Below are 20,450 nucleotides of genomic sequence, written 5' to 3' on the forward strand. Positions count from 1 at the left end.
CGCCGCCGCGGCATGGGCCATGGGGCCACGGAGTACACGGACCACTTTTGTTGGCGCCCCACCGCTGCGAGCGGCCATTGGGCGGCCGCGAGGGACGCTTCCGGTGTCCAGGTGCTGGCTTCTCTCGCTGGAAGATGAAGATGGATCCTCGCCTCGTCGTTCGTGCCTGGTCCCTCTGCGGGCTGCTGCTGACCGCGCTTGGCTGCGTCTGCGCCAGCGGCCCCCGCACCCTCGTGCTGCTGGACAACCTGAACGTGCGGGACACGCACTCATTGTTCTTTCGCAGCCTGAAGGGTGAGCACGGCGCCGAGGGCACGCACGGCCCGAGTTGGGGCGGAGACGGCGGCACCCTCCGAGGGCTGCAGCAGGGGTCCCTCTCCTGATCGTCTGCCCCGACTTCCTGTTTTCTTTTCCTCCAGACCGGGGCTTTGAGCTCACCTTCAAGACCGCAGATGACCCCAGTTTGTCCCTCATCAAGTACGGGGAATTCCTCTATGACAACCTCATCATCTTTTCCCCGTCGGTGGAAGGTAAGGGCGCGCGTCGCCCCTAGAACTAGGATTAGAGGGCTTAGGAGACGGTTGTCTTCTTGTTCCTGGACATGATCTGGGTCTTGGGGTGAGTTGCGAGGTATTGTAGAGGAAAATGTTAATTACAGCTTGGGCCTTAGAGATTTCATCTGTCCAAAAGATACAGCCAAGGATAGATAGTCAGATGTCACTTGGCTTAAGGAGAAGGGGGTTTTCTCTAACACAGGTCTTGAAAAAGAAGCTCTTGGTTTGACTTGCTTGTGTACAAAGAATTGTCACGTTATTGACATGGATCGCTGTAAAAAGTCATTCTGCAGGTGGCAGATCATAAGGATACAGATACATACATACGCATCGTTGAGTCCTGATGGATAAGTGCACACTTCTGTGGACAGGTAGAATCGGGTCACCTACTCTGTCACACTCCTCCTGACTCTCTTAAGACAGCGTCTCTCACAGTATCTGAAGCTGGCCATTTTGACTAAGCATGCTGGCCAGTGAGCTCTCAGGAGCAGTCTCTGCTTCCTAATGATTGGGTTATAGGCACTACTCTTCATTCCACCAGCCCTCAGAGACTTTTGAATGGAGTGAATATCTCTAACTTACACTTAACTATTTCTGTCTTACAAGGCAGTTCGTTCCACCACTGGACTGAGCTGAAATTTGTCTCTCTATCCTATGTGTATATTTGGAGAAGTGTTCTCAACTCCCTTGGGCTTGAGAGTCTGGTGTCCCTGACTGAGAATAGATGACAGGAGAGTCTCACTTTTATCTTACCCATAGCTTTAGCGTCCTTAGACGTGTCTTCACCTGACTAGCTATCTCCAGTTCCTTTGGCAATTTCTTTTAAGAAAATCAACTTTTTAAAAAATAACATTTAGTTATTTTTTTTTATGTACATTTTGATTGCATGTATGTCTGTGTGAGGGTGTCAGATCCTCTGGAACAGGAGTTACAGATGTGCTAGGAATTGAACCCAGGTCCTTTGGAAGAGCAGCCAGTGCTCTTAACTGCTGAGCCATCTCTCCATCCTGACAATTTCTTATGTATGTATGTATGTATTTTATTTTATTTGGATTTTTTTTTTGTATGGGTGTTTGGCCAGCATGTATGTCCCACCATGTGTATGCCTGAGTGTGTCTTACCATGTGTATGCCTGAGTGTGTCCCACCATGTATATGCCTGAGTGTGTCCCACCATGTGTATGCCTGAGTGTGTCCCACCATGTATATGCCTGAGTGTGTCTCACCATGTATATGCCTGAGTGTGTCTCACCATGTGTATGCCTGAGTGTGTCCCACCATGTGTATGCCTGAGTGTGTCTCACCATGTGTATGCCTGAGTGTGTCCCACCATGTGTATCCCTGATGCCTTCAGAAGCCAGAAGAGGGTGGTGGATCTCTTGGGACTGGACTTGCAGACAGTTGTGAGCTTCTGTGTGGGTGCTAGGAATTGAACCCTGGTCCTCTGGAAGAGCAGCCAGTGTGCTTAATCACTCAACCGTCTCTCCAGCCCTGGCTGTTTCTTTTGCCTTGCCGTTTTGATGAATGTGGTAGATAGTTTTTCCGTTTCATCTTTGGCTCAGGCTGTCCCTGTCTGGGGTAATATGTCCCTTTCTTCAATTGATGAAACATGGATGGCCATTTGTTTCCCTGGCAGCCACTTTGTATTCTGTAGTTCAAGAGTGGGTTCTGCCAGCTGTCTAAAGTGCCAGTCCCCTTACCCCAACCCCTGGCTCCTTCTATCCCTTTAGGTCCTGTGGAAAACCCCTTCCCCTGATTCCCCAGAATCTCCTCCTCATTAGGAATGCTTTCACAGCCTGGCACAGTACCTACTGACCCACACGCCACCCGTACCCAGCTTTACCAAGGAAGTCATGTTGTTCTCTGTCTCAGAATCCTCCGGTGGCTCCCACCAGTCCCAGCCTTCCAATAACTGGCTACCTCACCTCACTCCTGGCCTCCAGTCCAGTCACATGGCTCACCCTGCCTGGCAGACTTCACACTGTTGTTCACTCTGCCTGCATGCTCTTCTGCCATGCTGCTGTCTGGCTCACCCTTCCATCCTCGCCTGTCACTGGTTGAAGGCTCTCCTCACTAACCTGAGCACAATGGCTCCCTTCCCTCATTGTCCCTTTCTTTGTTCCCAGCCAATAGGAAATGCTACTTAGCAAGGAAGTAGACTTACGTTGAGAACCAGACTCACTCTGGGGAGAACCCTAGAGCTCAGCAAGCCCCACCTGGTGCTAGTTTGGTGGTGGCAGTGGTTAGTCACTAAGCGAACTGACCAGAGCCTCATCTGTCAAATGCTGGGAACCAGCAAGCCCTTTGGGTGCTGTTTAAAGTACTGAATGGCTCTGCTGTGGACAATGGGAACAGGGAAACCATCAGTGTTGGGCCAGTGAGCCTCACGGTCAAGTGAGGGTCATCTGTGAATTCTGTGGTGCTGTCTTGGGTGGAGTGACATTGATAGAATACTGGAAGGTGGCCCCAGGCATGGTGCAGCGATGGCGAAGGCTGCAGGTGTTTAAGGTGTCTGAGCATTTGAACAGCAGTACTGGGAAGTGTGGGTGAAGTTGTTGAGCATTTTTGAGTGAATAGATGTGACTTGGAATATGTGCTGTCACTTCAGCAAACATGACCAGGACGTGTTTGGTAATTGCGTCTGAATGCCGAGGCATTGTTTCAAGCACCCAGGTTTGTGCCCTGTAACAGATGTGGTGAATTCACTCGCCCTCTCATTTTGGGATTGATGGGAACCCACGCTGATCAGCTCTGGCTGCTCTGGAGGGTCTCTCACCTCCATCCAGGTGTCAAAGAGTGGGGACAGAGTGCCTATGGTCACTGTATCCGTGGCCTTCTTTCAGATTTTGGAGGAAACATCAATGTGGAAACCATCAGTGCTTTCATCGACGGTGGTGGCAGCGTTCTGGTGGCTGCCAGCTCTGATATCGGTAAGTCTGCCCTAGGAAATTGCAACACTTCCCACCGGTTACCCTGCAACTCAGAGAGCTTTGCGTGCGGGAGATGCCAGGGTGGCACTGGCAGGGAGGCAGGAGATGCCAGGGTGACACTGGCCAGGGAGGCAGTGAGGGAGCTGCAGGTTTACTGATCTGGGACCCTAATGAGTGTAGCATGAATTTATAATCCTAACAAGCCATATAAAGGACACACAATCCAGGTGTTTTATTCACAAGGCATGAGCCTAGGTTGGGCAGGTCTAACTTCTCCCTCCTCTGTCTCTCTATCTGCAAACCCCTCATTCAAACCTTCAGTCCTACCTTTCTCCTCCACTGCCCAGTCACAGGCTCTAGCCTTTTATTGACCAGTTAAATTGGGTAGGAAGAAAAAAACTGGGGAGAAAGTTCACATGGCATCCCTGGAATACATGAGGATCTGCTCGTCAGGGGCAGCCACAGTTAGAGAAACTGATATTTGGTGTTAGAATACAGCAGCATCAGACCAACCCACTCTAGATGGAACGAGGAAGTCAGGGGAGGCAGCGGGTGGAGTTAGTTTTGGATTCTAGTTTTGAAAGTTCCAAAGTTGTACAGCAGTAGGGAGAGAATTGTATCCTTAGTTCATGTACTGGTCCCTCAGCTTCAGCAGTGCACAGCTCAGGGCCTGTTTGCAGCAGTGATGGACTTTCATCTCAGTGGGTCTGTTGGTGGGGTAGTGAGGAGGACAGGTTAGCTCAGGCCTGCCGAAGCCATCATTGGCTGTGGCTTTGCTAAGTTTGCTAAGAGGGTGTGGGTAGAACCAGGTTATTACATCTTTATGTCAGGAGGGGGAGGCTGTCGTTTAGCTCCACTACGAATCCAAGCCTTGGAGGTGGTGCCCTGCCTGATGGAGGCGCTGGACACTGCGGCTCACCAGTTGAGTGGATCTGTGCAGGTGACCCTCTTCGGGAGCTGGGCAGTGAGTGTGGGATTGAATTTGATGAAGAAAAAACAGCTGTCATCGACCACCACAACTACGATGTCTCAGACCTTGGCCAGGTAAGCAGGCTTGTCCCCTCAGATATCTGGATCTCAGCGCGCACCTCAGCTTTGCGTAGAGACCAGCTGGAAGTTGCGAGGACTCCCCGGCCCAGGACCCTCTTCCTGACCATTGCCTTGTTTTTCCCTTCGCAGCATACGCTCATCGTGGCTGACACTGAGAACTTGCTGAAGGCCCCAACTATTGTTGGCAAGTCATCTCCAAACCCCATTCTCTTCCGAGGAGTTGGGTGAGTGTGCAGGGGACCAGTGAGACCCAGAGGGACAAGGGCCACTGGCTGTTTGTGAACATCAAGCCAAATTTAGGGTTGAGAGTGTTCCTCCCCCAGGTGGTGCCAGTGAGTCTTACTGTAAACAAGAGGGGCCCCGAGTGCTTGGCTGTTGAGAAAGGGTCCTTCCTGGCCGGATGTAGTGCTGCTTGCCTTACTTAGGAGGCTGAAGCAGGGGTATTGGGGCTTCCACACCAGTCTGGTTAGTGAGACCATATCTTTGGATGGATGGATGGATGGATGGATGGATGGATGGATGGATGGATGGATGGATGACAAAGGAGAAAGGGAAGAACTAACTTCTCTGGAAATTCCCTAGGGGAGGTGGTGTGGGACCCTTGTCCTGCATCCACCTCCTGCTCAGTGCTAGGCAGCGCTCTCCTCCTTGCAGAATGGTGGCAGACCCTGACAATCCCTTGGTGTTGGACATCCTAACAGGCTCTTCAACCTCTTACTCCTTCTTCCCAGATAAGCCAATCACCCAGGTAAGAGCCTCTGCAGGCTCCATATTCCAGCTCCTGGGCCCAGTGGCAAGCCCAGAGCAGAGCCGTGCTGACACTGATGTGTCACGCATGCACGCACGTGCACACACACAGCCATGGGCCGTGCTGACCCCAACAAAGAGATGATGGGACTGGGACAGTGGTGGAATCCTAGGTCCTCCCTCGGGTGGGTGTGGAGATGGAGCTATGTCAGTGTCCAGCTGGGTCCAGCCTGCTGTCCCCTTGCTGTGGTGGCTTTGCCGGCACTCTGGTAATGCCCAGGTGACCGCCTCGTTCTGTTCCCAGTACCCCCATGCAGTGGGGAGGAATACTCTGCTGATTGCTGGGCTCCAGGCAAGGAACAATGCCCGGGTCATCTTCAGTGGCTCTCTGGATTTCTTCAGCGATGCCTTCTTCAACTCAGCAGTGCAGAAGGCCACACCCGGAGCGCAGAGGTAATGCCAAAGCTTGGAACGCGGTAGTGTGTGCTGGCCTGTTAGCACCAGCAGGAAGTGGGCAGCAGCCCCGCCTCTCCTCTCCCTTCTCCAGGTACTCTCAGACAGGCAACTATGAACTGGCTGTGGCCCTCTCCCGCTGGGTGTTCAAGGAAGAGGGCGTTCTCCGAGTGGGGCCTGTGTCCCATCACCGGGTGGGCGAGATGGCCCCACCCAGTGCCTACACTGTCACTGACTTGGTGGTAAGAGGTCCTGGGGAGGGCAGGTTCTAAGGATCTGATCAGGGTGTCTCAGCGCAGATGCTGCAGGGGCGCCCAGAAGGGTGAATATGTACATTAGTCTGTCCCTAAGAGCCAGCAGAGATGTGGAGGGCTGTCGGTGCTAACCAAAGCCCTGGTGGCTGCATGGCCGTGGGAAGGCCTGTTCGGTCTAATTGGCGGGGCAGGCAGTTACCTGGGTTGGATGCCGTAGGCTAGAGGAGAGGAGGCAGCCTGCTCACTCTCCTGCACTGAGGACCTCAGGCCCAGGGAAGACAGAGGTGCTCCAGCTGTTGGCCCCGCCATGCTCAGTGACTGCAGGCCTCCTGGAGTCCCTGCCATGTCTCGGGTGGGCATTACGGGCAGTTCCGCCTGTGGCACTCCTAGCTGACCCAGCCTCTCCTCTCAGGAGTATAGCATCGTGATCGAGCAGCTCTCCAATGGCAAGTGGGTCCCCTTTGACGGGGATGACATTCAGCTGGAGTTCGTGCGCATCGACCCCTTTGTGAGGACCTTCCTCAAGAGGAAAGGTGTGTGGGACTCCTGCCACCTGTGTCTGCTCAGGGCACACTTCCCTCTGGGGAAGCCTCCTGGTTTTGATGTTGCTTCTTCCCCAGGTGGCAAGTACAGTGTCCAGTTCAAGCTGCCTGACGTGTATGGCGTATTCCAGTTCAAAGTGGATTACAACCGGCTAGGCTACACCCACTTGTACTCTTCCACCCAGGTGAGCAAGGGGCAGTCCCGCTTCTGGCCAGTAGGTGTCCCCCTTAGGCCTCAGCCCCCAGGGCCTGTCAACTCTGTCCCTTCACAGGTGTCAGTGAGGCCACTCCAGCACACGCAGTATGAGCGCTTCATCCCCTCAGCCTACCCATACTACGCCAGTGCCTTCTCCATGATGGCCGGGCTCTTCATCTTCAGCATCGTCTTCTTGCACATGAAGGAGAAGGAGAAGTCTGACTGAGCCAGAGCCTGGGACTGCACACAGCAGAGACGGCCAGAGGACGTCACAATGGATTGGTTGGGTTTTTTTAAAGGCCATGGGAAAATGGCGCAGCCTTACCTCAGAGGGAGATGACTATGGGGTGGGGGGCAGGGAACATTTTTTTTCTGTAAGTTTTCCAAGTTTGAATCACTCTGTGGCAGTTTTTTGTATGTGCAGCCACGCCCATTTCTAAAATAAAGAGAACCACTGCCCTCACCCGTCACCTGGCCCCATGTCACTGATGATGGCAGGGCTGCTGCCTAGGAATACCCTGCTAGAGCCTATGTGTCTCTCAGCTCTCCTCAAGGAGGTGGGATCACACAATGGAAACTAGACCGACAGCTGGCCTAAGAATTGCTGCTGAAGAGACCCCAGAGGGACTGGAAAGATGACCTGGCTAAGAGCACTGCTTCTTCCTGTGAAGGACTCAGGTTCAAGTCCCAGCACCCACATGGTAGCTCACAACCATCTGTAATTCTAGTCTGTGGAGATCTGATGCCCGTTCCTGGCCTCCCAGGAGACAAGACGTTCAAGTGACAAAACACCGTATGCATAAAATAAACCCCGTGCTCATGCTCACTGGCTTTAGGTCCTCCCTGTGTTCTTTTTGTTCCTTTGTTTTTGTTTTGCTTCAAGACAGGGTTTCTCTGTGTGGGACCAGGCTAGCCTTGAACTCTTGAAAGCTCTGCCTGCCTCTGCCTCCCAGATGCTGGGATCAACGGTGTGCATACCACAGCCCAGCCACATCTGTGTTCTTAACAAGCACATGTTAAACTGTATGTGAACCTTTCTCCCTGTTGGGGGGCGAGAGTCACTGTAAATGCTAGAGCCTCAGTTCAGCACACTATGTTCTGCCTTACGCTGTAAATTTGCATTTAATATCCCATAGCTCCTGTAAGGAGGGCTGGCCACACAGACAAGTCACCCAGCTCACACACCACACTGAGTGCCTGCTGCACTGATGCTTTCAGCTGTACTAGACTAATCCAGAAGCAACTCGGCGGTGCTGAGGAACATTCCCAGGCGTACCTTGCACCAGCCCTGCAGATGCCCCTGCCATAGGATGGGTTTTCCTGCTGGTCCCCGAACACAGTCGTGAACCATGAACGTAACATTGCCCTCAGCCTAGAGGGTACAGTCTAAGCAACACTGGCCGCCTATATCATAAAGCCCATTCTTAGCACGAGGGACAGGGATCACAAACTGCCACCCACTGCCTTGTCTTGGATCTCAGTGACAGGGAGGACAGGTCTCACCCCCTCAGCCTGTCCTCATGTAACCAGCACGGCCATCGGTAGACTGAGGGCAGACAAGGGTGGGGAGTGCTTCCTGGTCAGCACCGAGTGACGGATTTTTCCCCTGGTGGGGACAACACTTGGCACCAATGTGCATGTCTCTGGATGGAGACTGTCTTTAATGATCAGCGTCTTTAAGAGTTAAGACATTGAGAACGCATTTAGCCCAGGAACTGGTAAACTTGACAGTGAGCCATGCTGGCCTGCCACTCAGAAACTAAACCTGGCTGTTTGCATTTCTAAGTGGTTGGGAAAAAATGAGAAGACCTTACTGACGACAAGCGAGGTTCAGTGTCAGCTGTGCCGCAGTGCTTGCTTGTCCTTCACCTTAGTGACAGGTAAGTCGTTACAACTACTTAATTTCCTGTCCTCTACAGCTTACCAACTCCTGGTCTGGCCTGCTGTCTTAATTCTGCCCAAGAACCTCAATGGATGGCGCAGGTGCCCTCTCTACCTCCTGAACTGTCCACGCCAGCCTTCCCATCCGCTGACCCCAAGGCTTCCTTCCTCTGGATGACCAGCCTCTCCTCCACGCCAGCTTGTCCCCTGACTCCTGCCCACCGAGCCAAGCCACCTCCTTCAGCCTTCGCACACCATCATGACATCACGACACAGACGCCTCTTAGTCTTTTAGTAACAGTGCAGCACAGCGCCATCACGGGGCTGCCCTCCAGGAAGAGAGGAGGAGGGCTGCCTGGCAGAGTGCCTCACACTCCAGGTTAGCCAGAAACAGCATCTGCAGCTTTGTCTCCACGCAGCTCTTCTCCCTCAGCCTGTCAGACAGCAGAGTGGCTGCGGATTGCTGGAGGAGCCAGGCAACCATCTTGTCCAATTTCAGGTTCTTCAGGGCTAGAAGATGCTCACCCCAGAGGCTTAGGTGCAGCACATTTGCAGCTAAGCGTGCAGATGGTCTCTGCAAAGCAATGGAAGGTGTCGTCAGAATGCCTGCGACAAGCATTTGGTCCACACCGTGTGGCTGATGGAGTGTCATCTCAGGCTTGCCCCAATTTGATTCTTCCACCCATCTTCCCTCAGCTGCCCCCTAACCAAGCCTAGGCCCTTGCCCATGTCAGCTTTGCTGAGACACCTTTGTCATGAAGGGGACCCACACACTGCTCTGGTCTCTAACACTGGGGCAAGAGGCCTTTGCACCTGGAGTAGTTGCTGAGCAGCTACAAGGTGAGGGTGTGAAGAGCGAGTGGTGTGAACAGTGAGGGTATGAAATGTGAGTGTGAACAGTGAGAGGGGTGTGAAGAATGAGGGGTGTGAACAGTGAGGAGGTGAAGAGTAGGAGGTGAAGAGTGAGTGTGAACAATGAGGGTGTGAACACAGGATGTGAAGAGAGAGTGAACAGTGAGGGGTGTGAACAGTGATGGTGTGAAGAGTAGGATGTGAAGAGAGTGAACAGTGAGAAGTGTCAATAGTGAGGGGTGTGAACATTGTGAACAGTGGGGTGTAAACAGTGAGGGGGTAAACAGTGAAGGATGTGAACACAGAGTGTGAACAGTGAGGGGTGTGAACAGTGAGGGGGTGAACAGTGAGAGGTGTGGAGGCTGCAGAACAGTAGGCTGAGGCCAGGTCTGTCTAAGGTTTTTCTAAGGAGCCACCTGACCCAGACCTGCTCTTGGAAGTCTGGCTCAGGCAGACTGGCCTCTCGGCTCTTGCTGGGCTGAGAGCAGTGTTTCCTTCCATTGTGTCCCATTTCTCAAAAACACATCCTTTTCTTCCAAGCCAATCTCCTTTAAACAAAGATATCCTAGTTACATTTATTTATTTAGGGGGTGGTAGGCTGCAGAAGTTGGCTCTCTCCTTCCAGTATGGGTCGTGGGATCAAACCTGCCAGCAAGTGTCCTTATCTACCCGGCTATCTTGCCAGCCCTAAGGTTTTTTTTCATTCTTGTTGGATTTGTCTGATGTGCGTGGGTTTGCAGGCTGTAGCACGTGTGTGTGAAGGTCAGAGGATAACTTGGTGGGCTCAACTCTTTCCTTTTGCTTTCATGTGGGTCCCAGGTTTTGAACTCAGGTTGTCAGGTGTGCCAAGCCCCTTTACCTGCTGAGCCATCTCACCAGCCCATTCTTCTAAGCAACTTCCAACATAACCAAAGCCAAGAGGACTGGGAAACACAGATGGCGTGGTGCTTGCCCAGCATGCAAAAGCCCCATGAATAGGGAGTGAAAAGGACCCAAAGGCTACACTGCTAGGTCTTGGATTCAAGGCTTGCTGGCAGCTTTCTGCTCCTGTTTCCTCTCAAACCTACTCTGTTCTGTAGTTGGCCTTTGCCTGTATATGACAGAGGCTCTCTGTAACACTGGAGAGCTTGCCTAAACTTAGCCTTGACTCAGATATGAACAGAGGCCCTCACCCAGAGTCCAAAGCTTGGAAACACCCTCACCTTGCTGGTATCTCGCTGGAGCAGTGACCTCACCAGCTGTCTTGCCTCTGGAGGCACCGACTTGGGCATCTCGGGCAGCTGGGCCTCCTGGTAGCTGCGGCTCTCAAGGTGGGCACTGCCTTGGCCATAGAAGGGATTGGCAAGCCCAAAGATTTCATAGGCGATGGCCCCCACAGCCCAGGTATCAGCTTTGCTGTAGTCAATTACCACACCAGGGCCAGAGCGGGCTGTGGATACCTGTGGGCAGGGGAAAGTGAGAGTCAGGCCCCAGCAGGCTTACCCTTTGTGCTCAGGCACAAAACCTAAGCTGCAATCAAATCTGAACCCAGAATGTAAATGCATCATGGGGAGGCACGAAGCCCAGAGGGATCGGCCACAGCCTCCCAGTTGATGCAGACAAACCTCCCAGGGGCCTCAGGTCAGCCTAGTGAAACCGGGGCAGCGGGACAGGAATACGTAGGAAACGCCCCCTGCTGGCAGGACTCACCTCAGGGGCCATCAGGGAGCCATTGCCACCACGCTCCACACTGGAGCTGTTGAAAGGCAACTGCAGGCCAACATGCTCATCAGCCAGGCAGCAGCCAAAGTCCGAGATCACCAGCCAGGGGCAGCCATCTGCAGAGAGGCAGCTGAGTGAGCAGCACGGTCTCCTGTACTCATGACAGTCCCTCCCAGATCCCTCCACATGCCACCAAGTGCCACCAAGATAAGACTAGATACAACCCAGAGACCGAAGGACCTCACCCTGGGCTAAATGGTCTCCCAGGGTCTGTATACCCTAGGAGTCTTACATTTGAATTCGTAATGCCAATAACCTAGCAAACAGACCCTGGGAGCTAAAGGTTCATGGAGCTCCTGAAAAAGCTAGTCCACTTAGCTTTCTAGAGACACAGTTCATTATTTGAAGTTTAGTTTTTAAAAAGATTTGTTTTATTCTTATCTACGTGTATGTGTCTGTCTAGCGTGTATAGGTGCCCCGGGGAGGCCAGAAGAGGGCATCAGATCTCCTGGAACTGGGGTTAAAGGCAGTTGTGAGTTTCATGTGGGTGCTGGGAACCAAACTCAGGTCGTCTGAATGAGAGGAGAACAGTCTCCTCTCTTAACCACTGAGCCATCTCTCCAACCCTGCAACTCCTCTAGAAGATCCTCGGGCAGGGGGCTTCTCATTGTTGCCAGTGATGGAGAAGCCGGGTTTGCATGGGCAGCTTTCACTGAGCCACAGTTAACCTTCCTTTCAAGAACTACAGGACAGACGGTATTGTTCTATAAGAGGGCCATGGAGAAGACCCCAGAAACTGTAAGAGGGCTGTTGCCTATCTCACCCTGAGATGGAGGGGGTCCTCTCTTGAAGTGGAGCTAAAGAAGGTAGTGTATAATGTTCAAAGGGCTGGGGAGATGGCTCAGTGGTTAGAGTGATGAGGACCTACCTTTGGAACCCCAAAAACCCCATGTCAAAGTCATAACCTCAGCACTAGGGGGATGGAGAGAGATCCCAGGGGCTCAGTGACCAGCTAGTCTTACTGAAACAGTGAGCTCTGGGTTCAGTGAACAACCCTTTCTAAAAACATAAGGGAGAGAGAAGGAGAAAGGAGCCAGGCACCAACCTCTGACCCCCGACCATGTGCACTTCACATGTGCACATATACCCTGCCCTCAGGGTCTCCAATCCCCCTCCCTGGAGCACTCTGGGTGTGTCTGGAGCACTGCGGGTCTGGCCAGCATCTACCTACCTGAGTCACATTCCACAAGGATGTTGTCGGACTTGAGATCCCGATGGGCAATGCCTTGCTGAACCAGGTGGTCCACGCCCTCCAGTAACTGCAAGGTCATCATAGTAGCCAGGCGAGAACTGGGAGTCTGCTCCTCAAGGTACTGGCGCAGGGTACAGGGGTAGCTGGCAGGACAGGACAGAATGTCTGGAGGTCACAATTCCCACGGCCTCCTTCCCTGCTAGGACTGGGCCTTTCCTCTTCTGGAGCTTCTACTATCTTTATTTCTTTATTTCCAGTCATCCTTTCGGATCTCACCCACCCTGATCCTAAATCTCAGAAGTCATGACAGTGCCGCTCCCCAACTCCTCAGACCCGTCTCTGCAGTTAGCTGGCACAGGAAGATGCCATACGGAGGAAAGCTATGAAGGTGCCAAGAGCACTGGGTGGGGAGCACACTCTGGAAGATGGGATGACCGATCAGTCTAACACGGTTCTCTCCCACACAGCCCTCACTGCATGCTTTGTTCCTCCCTGAGCTCCAAGGACAGACTGGCTCCCATGGGAAAGGAGCAGCTGCCTCACGAGCCTTCCCCTCCCCCCACTACCCTCCCCCCACTACCCCTCCACCACTTACTTCTTCATAACGAGGAAGAGTGTGCGACCGTGGCCCAGGCCTTCTGGGTAGTAGTGTGGGGGCAGCATGTCAGGATAGTCAGCCAGGGCCCCCGGCAGGAGGGGCACAGATGAAGTGAAGGCGCGGAAAACCCGGATGATGTTGGGGTGCGGGGCAAGCTGCTTGGGACCGTCTCTGGATCTTCTGTTCAGGCAAATGGAACAGCAGATGGGGCCAGCATCAGAGACGAGTGCTGGGCAGACGAGCTAAGGCCACCGTGACAGGCACCCACTCACAGTTACCCGTTCCCACTGCAGCCGCCCTGTTCCAGCTACTGCACAGCAGCGTGGGGAAACCCCAACAGGGTGACTCCTCCCACTCAATGGTTCCCCTAGTCCCCACTTTGGCCCATCTATCCATCTCACACGGCAGAACACAGTGGCTCAGAGACGCCGGAAGCTGCCACACTCAGTCCTCTGAGCTCAGGGCAGTGGGAAATGCGGACTAAGAGAGCGATGCTGTGTGCAAGGCAGCGAATACACACAAAGCACTACAGCTGTGCTCAGCAGCACAGGCACTCAGCAACGCTGATGCACTGTTAGTTGTTTAATTAGCATTTACTATGGCCACAAGGAGAGCCAGGCATTAGCTCCAATGCTGGAGCTATGCACGGAGCAGAGTCACTGCTTTGAGATCTAACGCAGGAGTGAGTCTTTCAGCTCTCTGAGGACAGGGACCCGGACAAATTCATCTCTCCCATCACAGGGAGACTGGAAACTGACTGGACTAAGAGCGGGCAATAGGAACCAAGGGCAGTGTGCTCATGGGCTCATCTGAGATCTCGATGGCTGGAGGGAAAAGGAACAGGCAGGGAGGTCACTTCTCTTAGGGGACACAGGGAAGGGGACTGGAAGCAAAGGCCTGTGGGAACAGAAGAGCCACACGGAGGCGACACCCACGCTAAGGGTGCAGAGGAGAACAGAGGAGCACCCAGAGAGGAGCCAGCCAAGTTCGGGAGGCCCCCTGTCCTGTCCTGGAGCCTTGTGGACCTAGTTCATGTGTGTCCTTGTACTGTCCTTCTGTGTCACAGGAGTAGGTCCCCGCACTATGTAGCATTGTCCTTGCCCCTGGGTCAGCTGTGACAGGGAGTGTCAGGATCTCAGCAGGAGGCTGGCGGCACCCCTGCAGGTGTCACAGGAGCTCCAAGGCAGTGTGAGGAGATAGCAGGTTGGGTCTGAACTAGGTCTGTCTGCGGTGTGCAGAGAGAGCGGCCTGAGCACAGCAGAGTAAGAGCTCGGGCTTCTGGGGAAGGGTGTGGCTTTCGGGAGGGGAGGGTACAAATGTCAAAGGATGAGACCTGAGGTGGGGGAGGCAGCGAGCAGCTGAGTCCAAGGCTTCTGGAGGCCAAGTGGGCACGGCCCTTGAGTGTTCGGGGATTGGGGGGGAAGAATTTCTCTGGAGAGCCAGCAGCACTTCAGCTGGCACCCTTGGCACAGGACTGAAGGCCAGATAGCTAAGAAAGTCATGGAGACAAGAAGACGGGTCAGGGCTATGGGAGTCTGCACTTCAGGCTCACGGCCACTGTCACTAGGGTTCCTGCCCGTGGAGACAGTGAGTGTGTACCACTAGATGGCGCCTCATTCACACAGGCGTACCACTAGGTGGCGCTACACCCACACACTGCTTTCCCAGGACTAGAGGACACCAGCTAGCACTCTGAACTGGGCCTGTTTGGATGGTGTTCACACCTGCTCCCATGTGAATCAGCCATCCGCGTCGTTACTGACCAATGTGAGATAACCTTCAGTCTTTCCCAAATTTACCTTATCCACAAATTAAAAATCCTTCCAGGACATCATGCAATAACTGTGCAGCCTATTAAATGTGGAGCTGAGTCCTGGGGGTACACATGACACATTTGATCTCAAAGAACTCACGCTTGCTTGGTGGGCACAGGGGTGCTTACCTGTAAGTAACTGCTCCATACTCTCCATCCAATGCCACGCGGCTTGCCGGGACTAGCTCCTGGCTCATTTTGCTTAAGATGGCTTCGCTGGAGGAACCTGCCTAAAACACATCCACGGGGCACGTATGACCACACAGACCTGTGGGATCTGAACCAAGACAGCTGCAACCTAGAACTGGCTTTGACCGTCAAGGTGAAATAAACTCCTCTAAAGTGGGAAGCCCAAACCATTTACTCCTGGAAACCAGAGGAAGGTACCACTTGGAGCACGCTTGCTGTACCTCAAACTCTTGGTAGTCAAGTGACCCTGGAAAAGAACAGAGGCTAAAATTTCAGAGCCCATGATGCTTGTCACCAGGGATGTCTCTGGTCACCACCATCTCAAAACTGACCACAGGGAGGTGACAGTCGGCCTTGGATCATGCTGGGGTAATGGAGAAGAACATGGCTCCCCCTTGGCCAAGGAAGCCAGTCATGGAAGGAAGAGTGAATGGCTTTATGGCTGACCTCAAATGAAATAACCATCAGCTCAAAAATCCATGGTTTAGGTAGCTGCTGCTTAGAACAGAAACCTGGGCACTATCAGAACTTGTGAAGAAATCAGACTCTCAAGGCCCACCCTGATTGAATCCAAATCTGCCATGGGACCTGAGTCCCTGGTAGATGGTGGACGTGTTACCATCCGAGACTGACAGCTTCAGACTCTCACATAAGACAGCAGAAGCCCAACCCCACAGCCTTTCTTGTGGAAAGCCTGTGAAAGTCTCCCCCAGGCCCCAAAGACGATCTCTTTGAGAAGCGCCTGCTCAGAAGGGGAAAGGTCCATCCTTACCGAGATATTCCACATCATCTTGATGGCAAAGGGGAAGGTGGGGGCCCCTGGAGCCTGCTCCCCATCTGCTGCTCCCTTTGGGATGACATCCAGGCCTTTTCCTAGAAGGCCAAGTTGTTTGGCCTTCTCCAGATGCTGGGGCAACGTGGGCAGGGTGGCTTCATACACAGCGGCATTGCAGCCCTTGCCAATGGCCTGTCCTATCAGATAATCCTCCAGACGGAAGCCCTGCCAGCATCGTGTGTCCAGTGGGTCAGACACGCGCTTGGTTTTCTGTGTAAATATTGTCTATGAGGGAAAAGAATGCATTGTTATGGGGGGGGGTCTTTGGAGGGGCTCTAGTAAGGCCACCATAGCAAACACAAGAGGGGAGAGGCACACTGAGGCAGGGCTGTCATGTAGCCTGTCTCTGCCTCACTGTCTAAGACAGGCTTTCTCACACATCTCCTCCCTTGATCAGACACAACCCAAGGCAGGCCCTGCATATGTGGCTTCTACCAACTGAAGATGGAAAAGACTCTTTAAAAAATGCTATTAAAGTCCAAGATGCTGGTGCACGCCTGTAATCCCAGCACTCTGGAGGACCATGAGTTTGAATCCAGGCAGTAGAGTAAAACCTTGATTTCTTTTTCTTTTTCAAGATAGGGTTTGTGTTTGTCTGTGTAGCCTTGGCTGTCCTGGAACTTGCTCTGTAGATAAGGCTGGCCTTGAACTCATAAAGATCTGCCTGCCTCTGCCTCCCAAGTGCTGGGATTAAAGGAGTGTGCCACCATACCCGGCCTGAGACCTTGTTTTCAACAACCAAACAAAACAAGACAAGTAACTCATATGGGCATTTTTTTTCTTGCCATTATTCTATGTCCAGAAAGCAGCTCCTCATGCAGCATTTGTTCAGGTCTGTGTAACGCCACGTGTGGCACTGTGAATGACAGCCCACAGGAGTATGCACGGGTCCATCCAGAACAGACTTCTTATTGACCTGTGCATTTAGATATCTGAATGGGACCTAGAACCCATTCCCCGTGGTCACTAGGGGACAACTGTGGTTTGTCCTGGAGCTTTGCTAGGCTGGGTTGTGTACACCTACACTTGCTTGTTTCTGGGATCCCGGGGCCTTACCTACACTAGGCAAGTGCTCTGTCACCGAGCAATGCACATCTGTCTGTGCTTGCCCTGCAGCAGCCGCCTCTCCCCAGTCCCTTAATCCCCAGTCCCTTCATGATCTCTTCCAGGCCCCCATCTGCATTCCTGCTGTGCCTGGCAAACCCCTATTTACTCAGGCCCATTGCAGGCCATCCTTCCTCCAGAACCAGCCCTGGGGACACCTGTCACACATACCTTCTGTGGTTCCTAAAGCACTGGGTCCCTAGAAGCTATACCCTGAACCAAAGCTTCTAACCGTTTAATACAATGGAAATGGGTGTTCTCTTGCCAATAGCTTCACAAACTCCAGGGGTGGGAGAGATATTTGCAGAGTAATCCCCAACAACCAGGGTTTTGAACACAAGACACTATACAGTGGTAGCACATATCACACTGGCATGGGTCCATGGTTAGATGCAGGTCAGACTCAACTGTTACTATACTTGCATGTGTATATGCATGTGTGTGTGTGTGTCCTTGAGTGCTTGTGGACCCAAAACACTTGCATGTGTATATGCATGTATGTAACGCATGTGTGTGCACACCTGTGCATGAGTGTGCAGCCTTACACAATCTCACTTCATGTGGTCTCATGTGATGACCCCCCAGTCAAGATGCAGGGCTGCTCTGTGAGCCCCTCGGTCCCTCCTACTTTAACTACGCTTTGTTCTTCCTCCTCTCTGTCTGGGCATGCATAGAAGCCTGGCTCTTAGAACTAGAGCCATATATTGTCTTTTAAGATTCAGCCATGTGTAGCAGGTGCCAGAATGTCCTTCCCTTTCAAAGGCTGGATAATACCCTGTATTGTGTCTACTCTGTTTATCCATTCGTGCACTGAAGGACACTGGGGTCACTTCTACCTCATGGCTATTGTAAGTAAGTTGCCTTGAGCTTCAGTGTATAAAGGCCTATGCACGCTTTCTATTATGCCAAATATTTGTGCAGAGGTGGGATTACCAGGGAGAATGAGTCTATTTTTAATCTTTGGAGGTAAGGGTTACCGTTTTCCATAGTAACCGCAGCAATAGGGTTTTGTATGACTGTTTCTGTTTCCCCCAGTAGATGCTGATGACCTCAATGACAGGCTGGTGTGGTAAATACCTATTTAATTTTGTATTACTTTCCGTTTGCAACGACAACCAGTAACGAGACCTCCCGTTTCCCGGCCTCACGGTGTCTGCTGTTCTTATTTTTATGTTAGCTACTCTGGTAAGTGGATAGCTCATCTTGTGTTCATGTGCACTTATCAAACGGCCAGTGTTGTTGAAAATCTTCACATACCCTTACCTGTCACCTGGATGCATATCCTGTCCTATTTGTTTGCTTGCTTGCTTGCGGCAGGGTCTCCCTGCGTAGCTACGTAAGACACAGGGATTGGATTCCGATATTAGGAACGGGGTGGAGAGGAAATGCTCATTGATAGTTTTGAGCATGGTGCTTTTAAGCCTCTGCCCCTCAGCCCTTACCCTGAAGGGCGCAGGGGCTGCACTGACTCAGCAAGTGGTTCCAAACCTCAAGGAAAAGTCTGGTCTCCCCAAAGAAGGCTGAGTTCTGGCAGCCAACCACCTAAGGACTTAAACTGCAGAGCTGGCTCTTCCCGGACCTGCCTGCTGGTTTTAGATCTGCCAGCCCAGCATGAGCGAGTCCTCAAAATAAGTTCCCAGCTCTAAATATACACATCCTATTGTTTCTGTGTCTCTGGATGACCTTGACTGACGACTGTGTGAGTAGAGGGGGCTCTGTGCTATTTTAAGAGCTTAAAAGGCCCGAGAGCTCCCCTGTATCCAGTGATAACTCCACTCAGGGTAACTAAAACATTAAGATCTTCTGTGTTCTCCTGACGTTCCAGCTTCTCTGCAGTTTCTGCTCAGCTTCTCTCCCATTGTTTGGCTAAACTGGAGTGGTGGCAGTCTGGCTCAGCAGAGGACACAGGGTTTTGAAGGGGGAACTTTCGGCATTACCTTCAGCAACTGTGTGATTTTGAATAAACCTTTTCATCTTTCTTGAGTATGGGTCCTCCGTAAATAAGGATTCAATTAAGGATTAAATTATCAAGGGATAAGAGTGCTAGGGATTTTAGAAAATGTGTACTAAGCAAGCATACTGGCCCACACCAATAATCTCAGCACTTAGGAGATAGAGGTAGAAAGGTCAGAAGTTCAAGGCCAACCTGGGCTACATATACAAATCAAGGCCCTGTCCCCCTCCTACGCATCCCAAAAGAAAAGAAATGTACTCAAAGCCACTTGCCACAGTGCGACAGGGACTAATAATCTTTTAAAGCATACTGTTTGTAAAAGAATAGCAAAGTGTTGGCACATCAGGACATCAGTCATGGGAAATAGGCCAGCCCTAATTAATTGATCATTTCTAAGGAAATTATAGTCAAGTCAAAGATAGACCTTAATCTTTGCCTTATCCCCTCACCTACCCTCAAGGTCTAGGCATGCCCTCATGACATGCTCCTAGACACATAACTAAGATGCTCCCCTTCACTCAATCCAGTCCACAAGTACCCCACCTCCTTGAATTGCCCAATCACGGCTCGGGACCTGCTCATCCCAAAGCCCAGGCTCCTACCACGCCCTGGTTCAACTTCAGACTCGCCCCTACACTAAGACTAGGAGGCTGCCAGGATAATTATCCAGATAGCTCCGCCCCTCACGCTCAGACTCCGCCCACCCCGACCACTCACTCTCCTAACTCCGCCTCCTTCTGGCCTAGGCCCCGCCCCGGCCCCTCTGGCCTCGGGGCTGCACTCCGGCTCGGTTCCGCCCGTTCCGCCCGCTCCCGGCGCTCCCCGCCCACCGCTGCTCTCACCTGGATCTCCTGACAGGCCGAGGCTGCCCTCCGGCCTTCCGCCTGCTTCTCCTCGATCAGCCCCAGCCCCAGCCCGAAGGCCAGAAAGACTGCTCGGCCGCAAGGGCCTGCGCCGCCCCGGGCCCGCACCACGAACTGCCGCTGGATCCGCGCCGCCAGCCCAGCCACCGACTGGCGGAAGAAGCGGTAGCGGTCCGGGAGGGGGAGCCCGAGCGGTCGCGGCTGTGCTCCGGGGCTTGAGACCCGGCCCGGGCGCTCTCCGCGACCCCAGGCCGCCGCGGGGCCCGGCCTCCCCCAGACTGACACTGGGCCGGGCTTGGGCGCGAAGCGCAGCAGCAGCGCCCGACCCAGCTGCAGGCCTCGGCCCAGCGCCTGTCGCACCGCCATGGTGGCGCGGTGACCGGAGCCAGCTGCCACCGCCACAAACGTCCTAGACGCAGAAGACAACAACAAACTTCGGGGCGGCGCCTGTGCGCAAGCGCGGGGGGCGGTCCCTGGCAGTTCTGTTGCGCAGCACGCGGGGGCGCAACCCTCTCTTCTGCGCATCCGCTAGTCCTGCAGGTTTGCACTTTGAACCCAGGTCAAGGGCTTGTGAACAGCCTCACTGGTCCTGGTTAAGATGAAAAGTTGAGCCAGGTGACTAATATTTGTTATCTGTCACGGATCTAGGCCCTTTACACCTATTAGCTGGTTTAACTCTCTCA

The 20,450-nt window shown here is 52.9% G+C and overlaps 2 protein-coding genes across 2 annotated transcripts; one reads left to right on the forward strand and one right to left on the reverse strand.

The window, feature by feature from the left end:
* On the forward strand, positions 1–7,556 carry Ddost (dolichyl-diphosphooligosaccharide--protein glycosyltransferase non-catalytic subunit). The gene is made up of 11 exons (XM_028759693.1): positions 1–294; positions 420–530; positions 3,397–3,483; positions 4,424–4,527; positions 4,663–4,757; positions 5,188–5,281; positions 5,585–5,733; positions 5,828–5,975; positions 6,400–6,520; positions 6,608–6,714; positions 6,802–7,556. The coding sequence occupies exons 1-11, from the start codon at positions 135–137 to the stop codon at positions 6,949–6,951; spliced, it is 1,326 nt and encodes a 441-aa protein (XP_028615526.1). The 5' UTR covers positions 1–134; the 3' UTR covers positions 6,952–7,556.
* An 811-nt stretch (positions 7,557–8,367) lies between these two features.
* Pink1 (PTEN induced kinase 1) lies at positions 8,368–20,212 on the reverse strand. Its single transcript, XM_028759819.1, has 8 exons — positions 19,747–20,212; positions 15,784–16,071; positions 14,952–15,052; positions 13,007–13,189; positions 12,391–12,554; positions 11,148–11,275; positions 10,661–10,897; positions 8,368–9,180 (listed from the first exon to the last, which is right to left on the reverse strand). The coding sequence occupies exons 1-8, from the start codon at positions 20,131–20,133 to the stop codon at positions 8,923–8,925; spliced, it is 1,746 nt and encodes a 581-aa protein (XP_028615652.1). The 5' UTR covers positions 20,134–20,212; the 3' UTR covers positions 8,368–8,922.
* Positions 20,213–20,450: the final 238 nt, after the last annotated feature.

This window comes from Grammomys surdaster, unplaced genomic scaffold (genome assembly GCF_004785775.1).
Source record: "Grammomys surdaster isolate TR1022 unplaced genomic scaffold, NIH_TR_1.0 126313, whole genome shotgun sequence".
Taxonomy (NCBI): Eukaryota; Metazoa; Chordata; class Mammalia; order Rodentia; family Muridae; genus Grammomys; species Grammomys surdaster.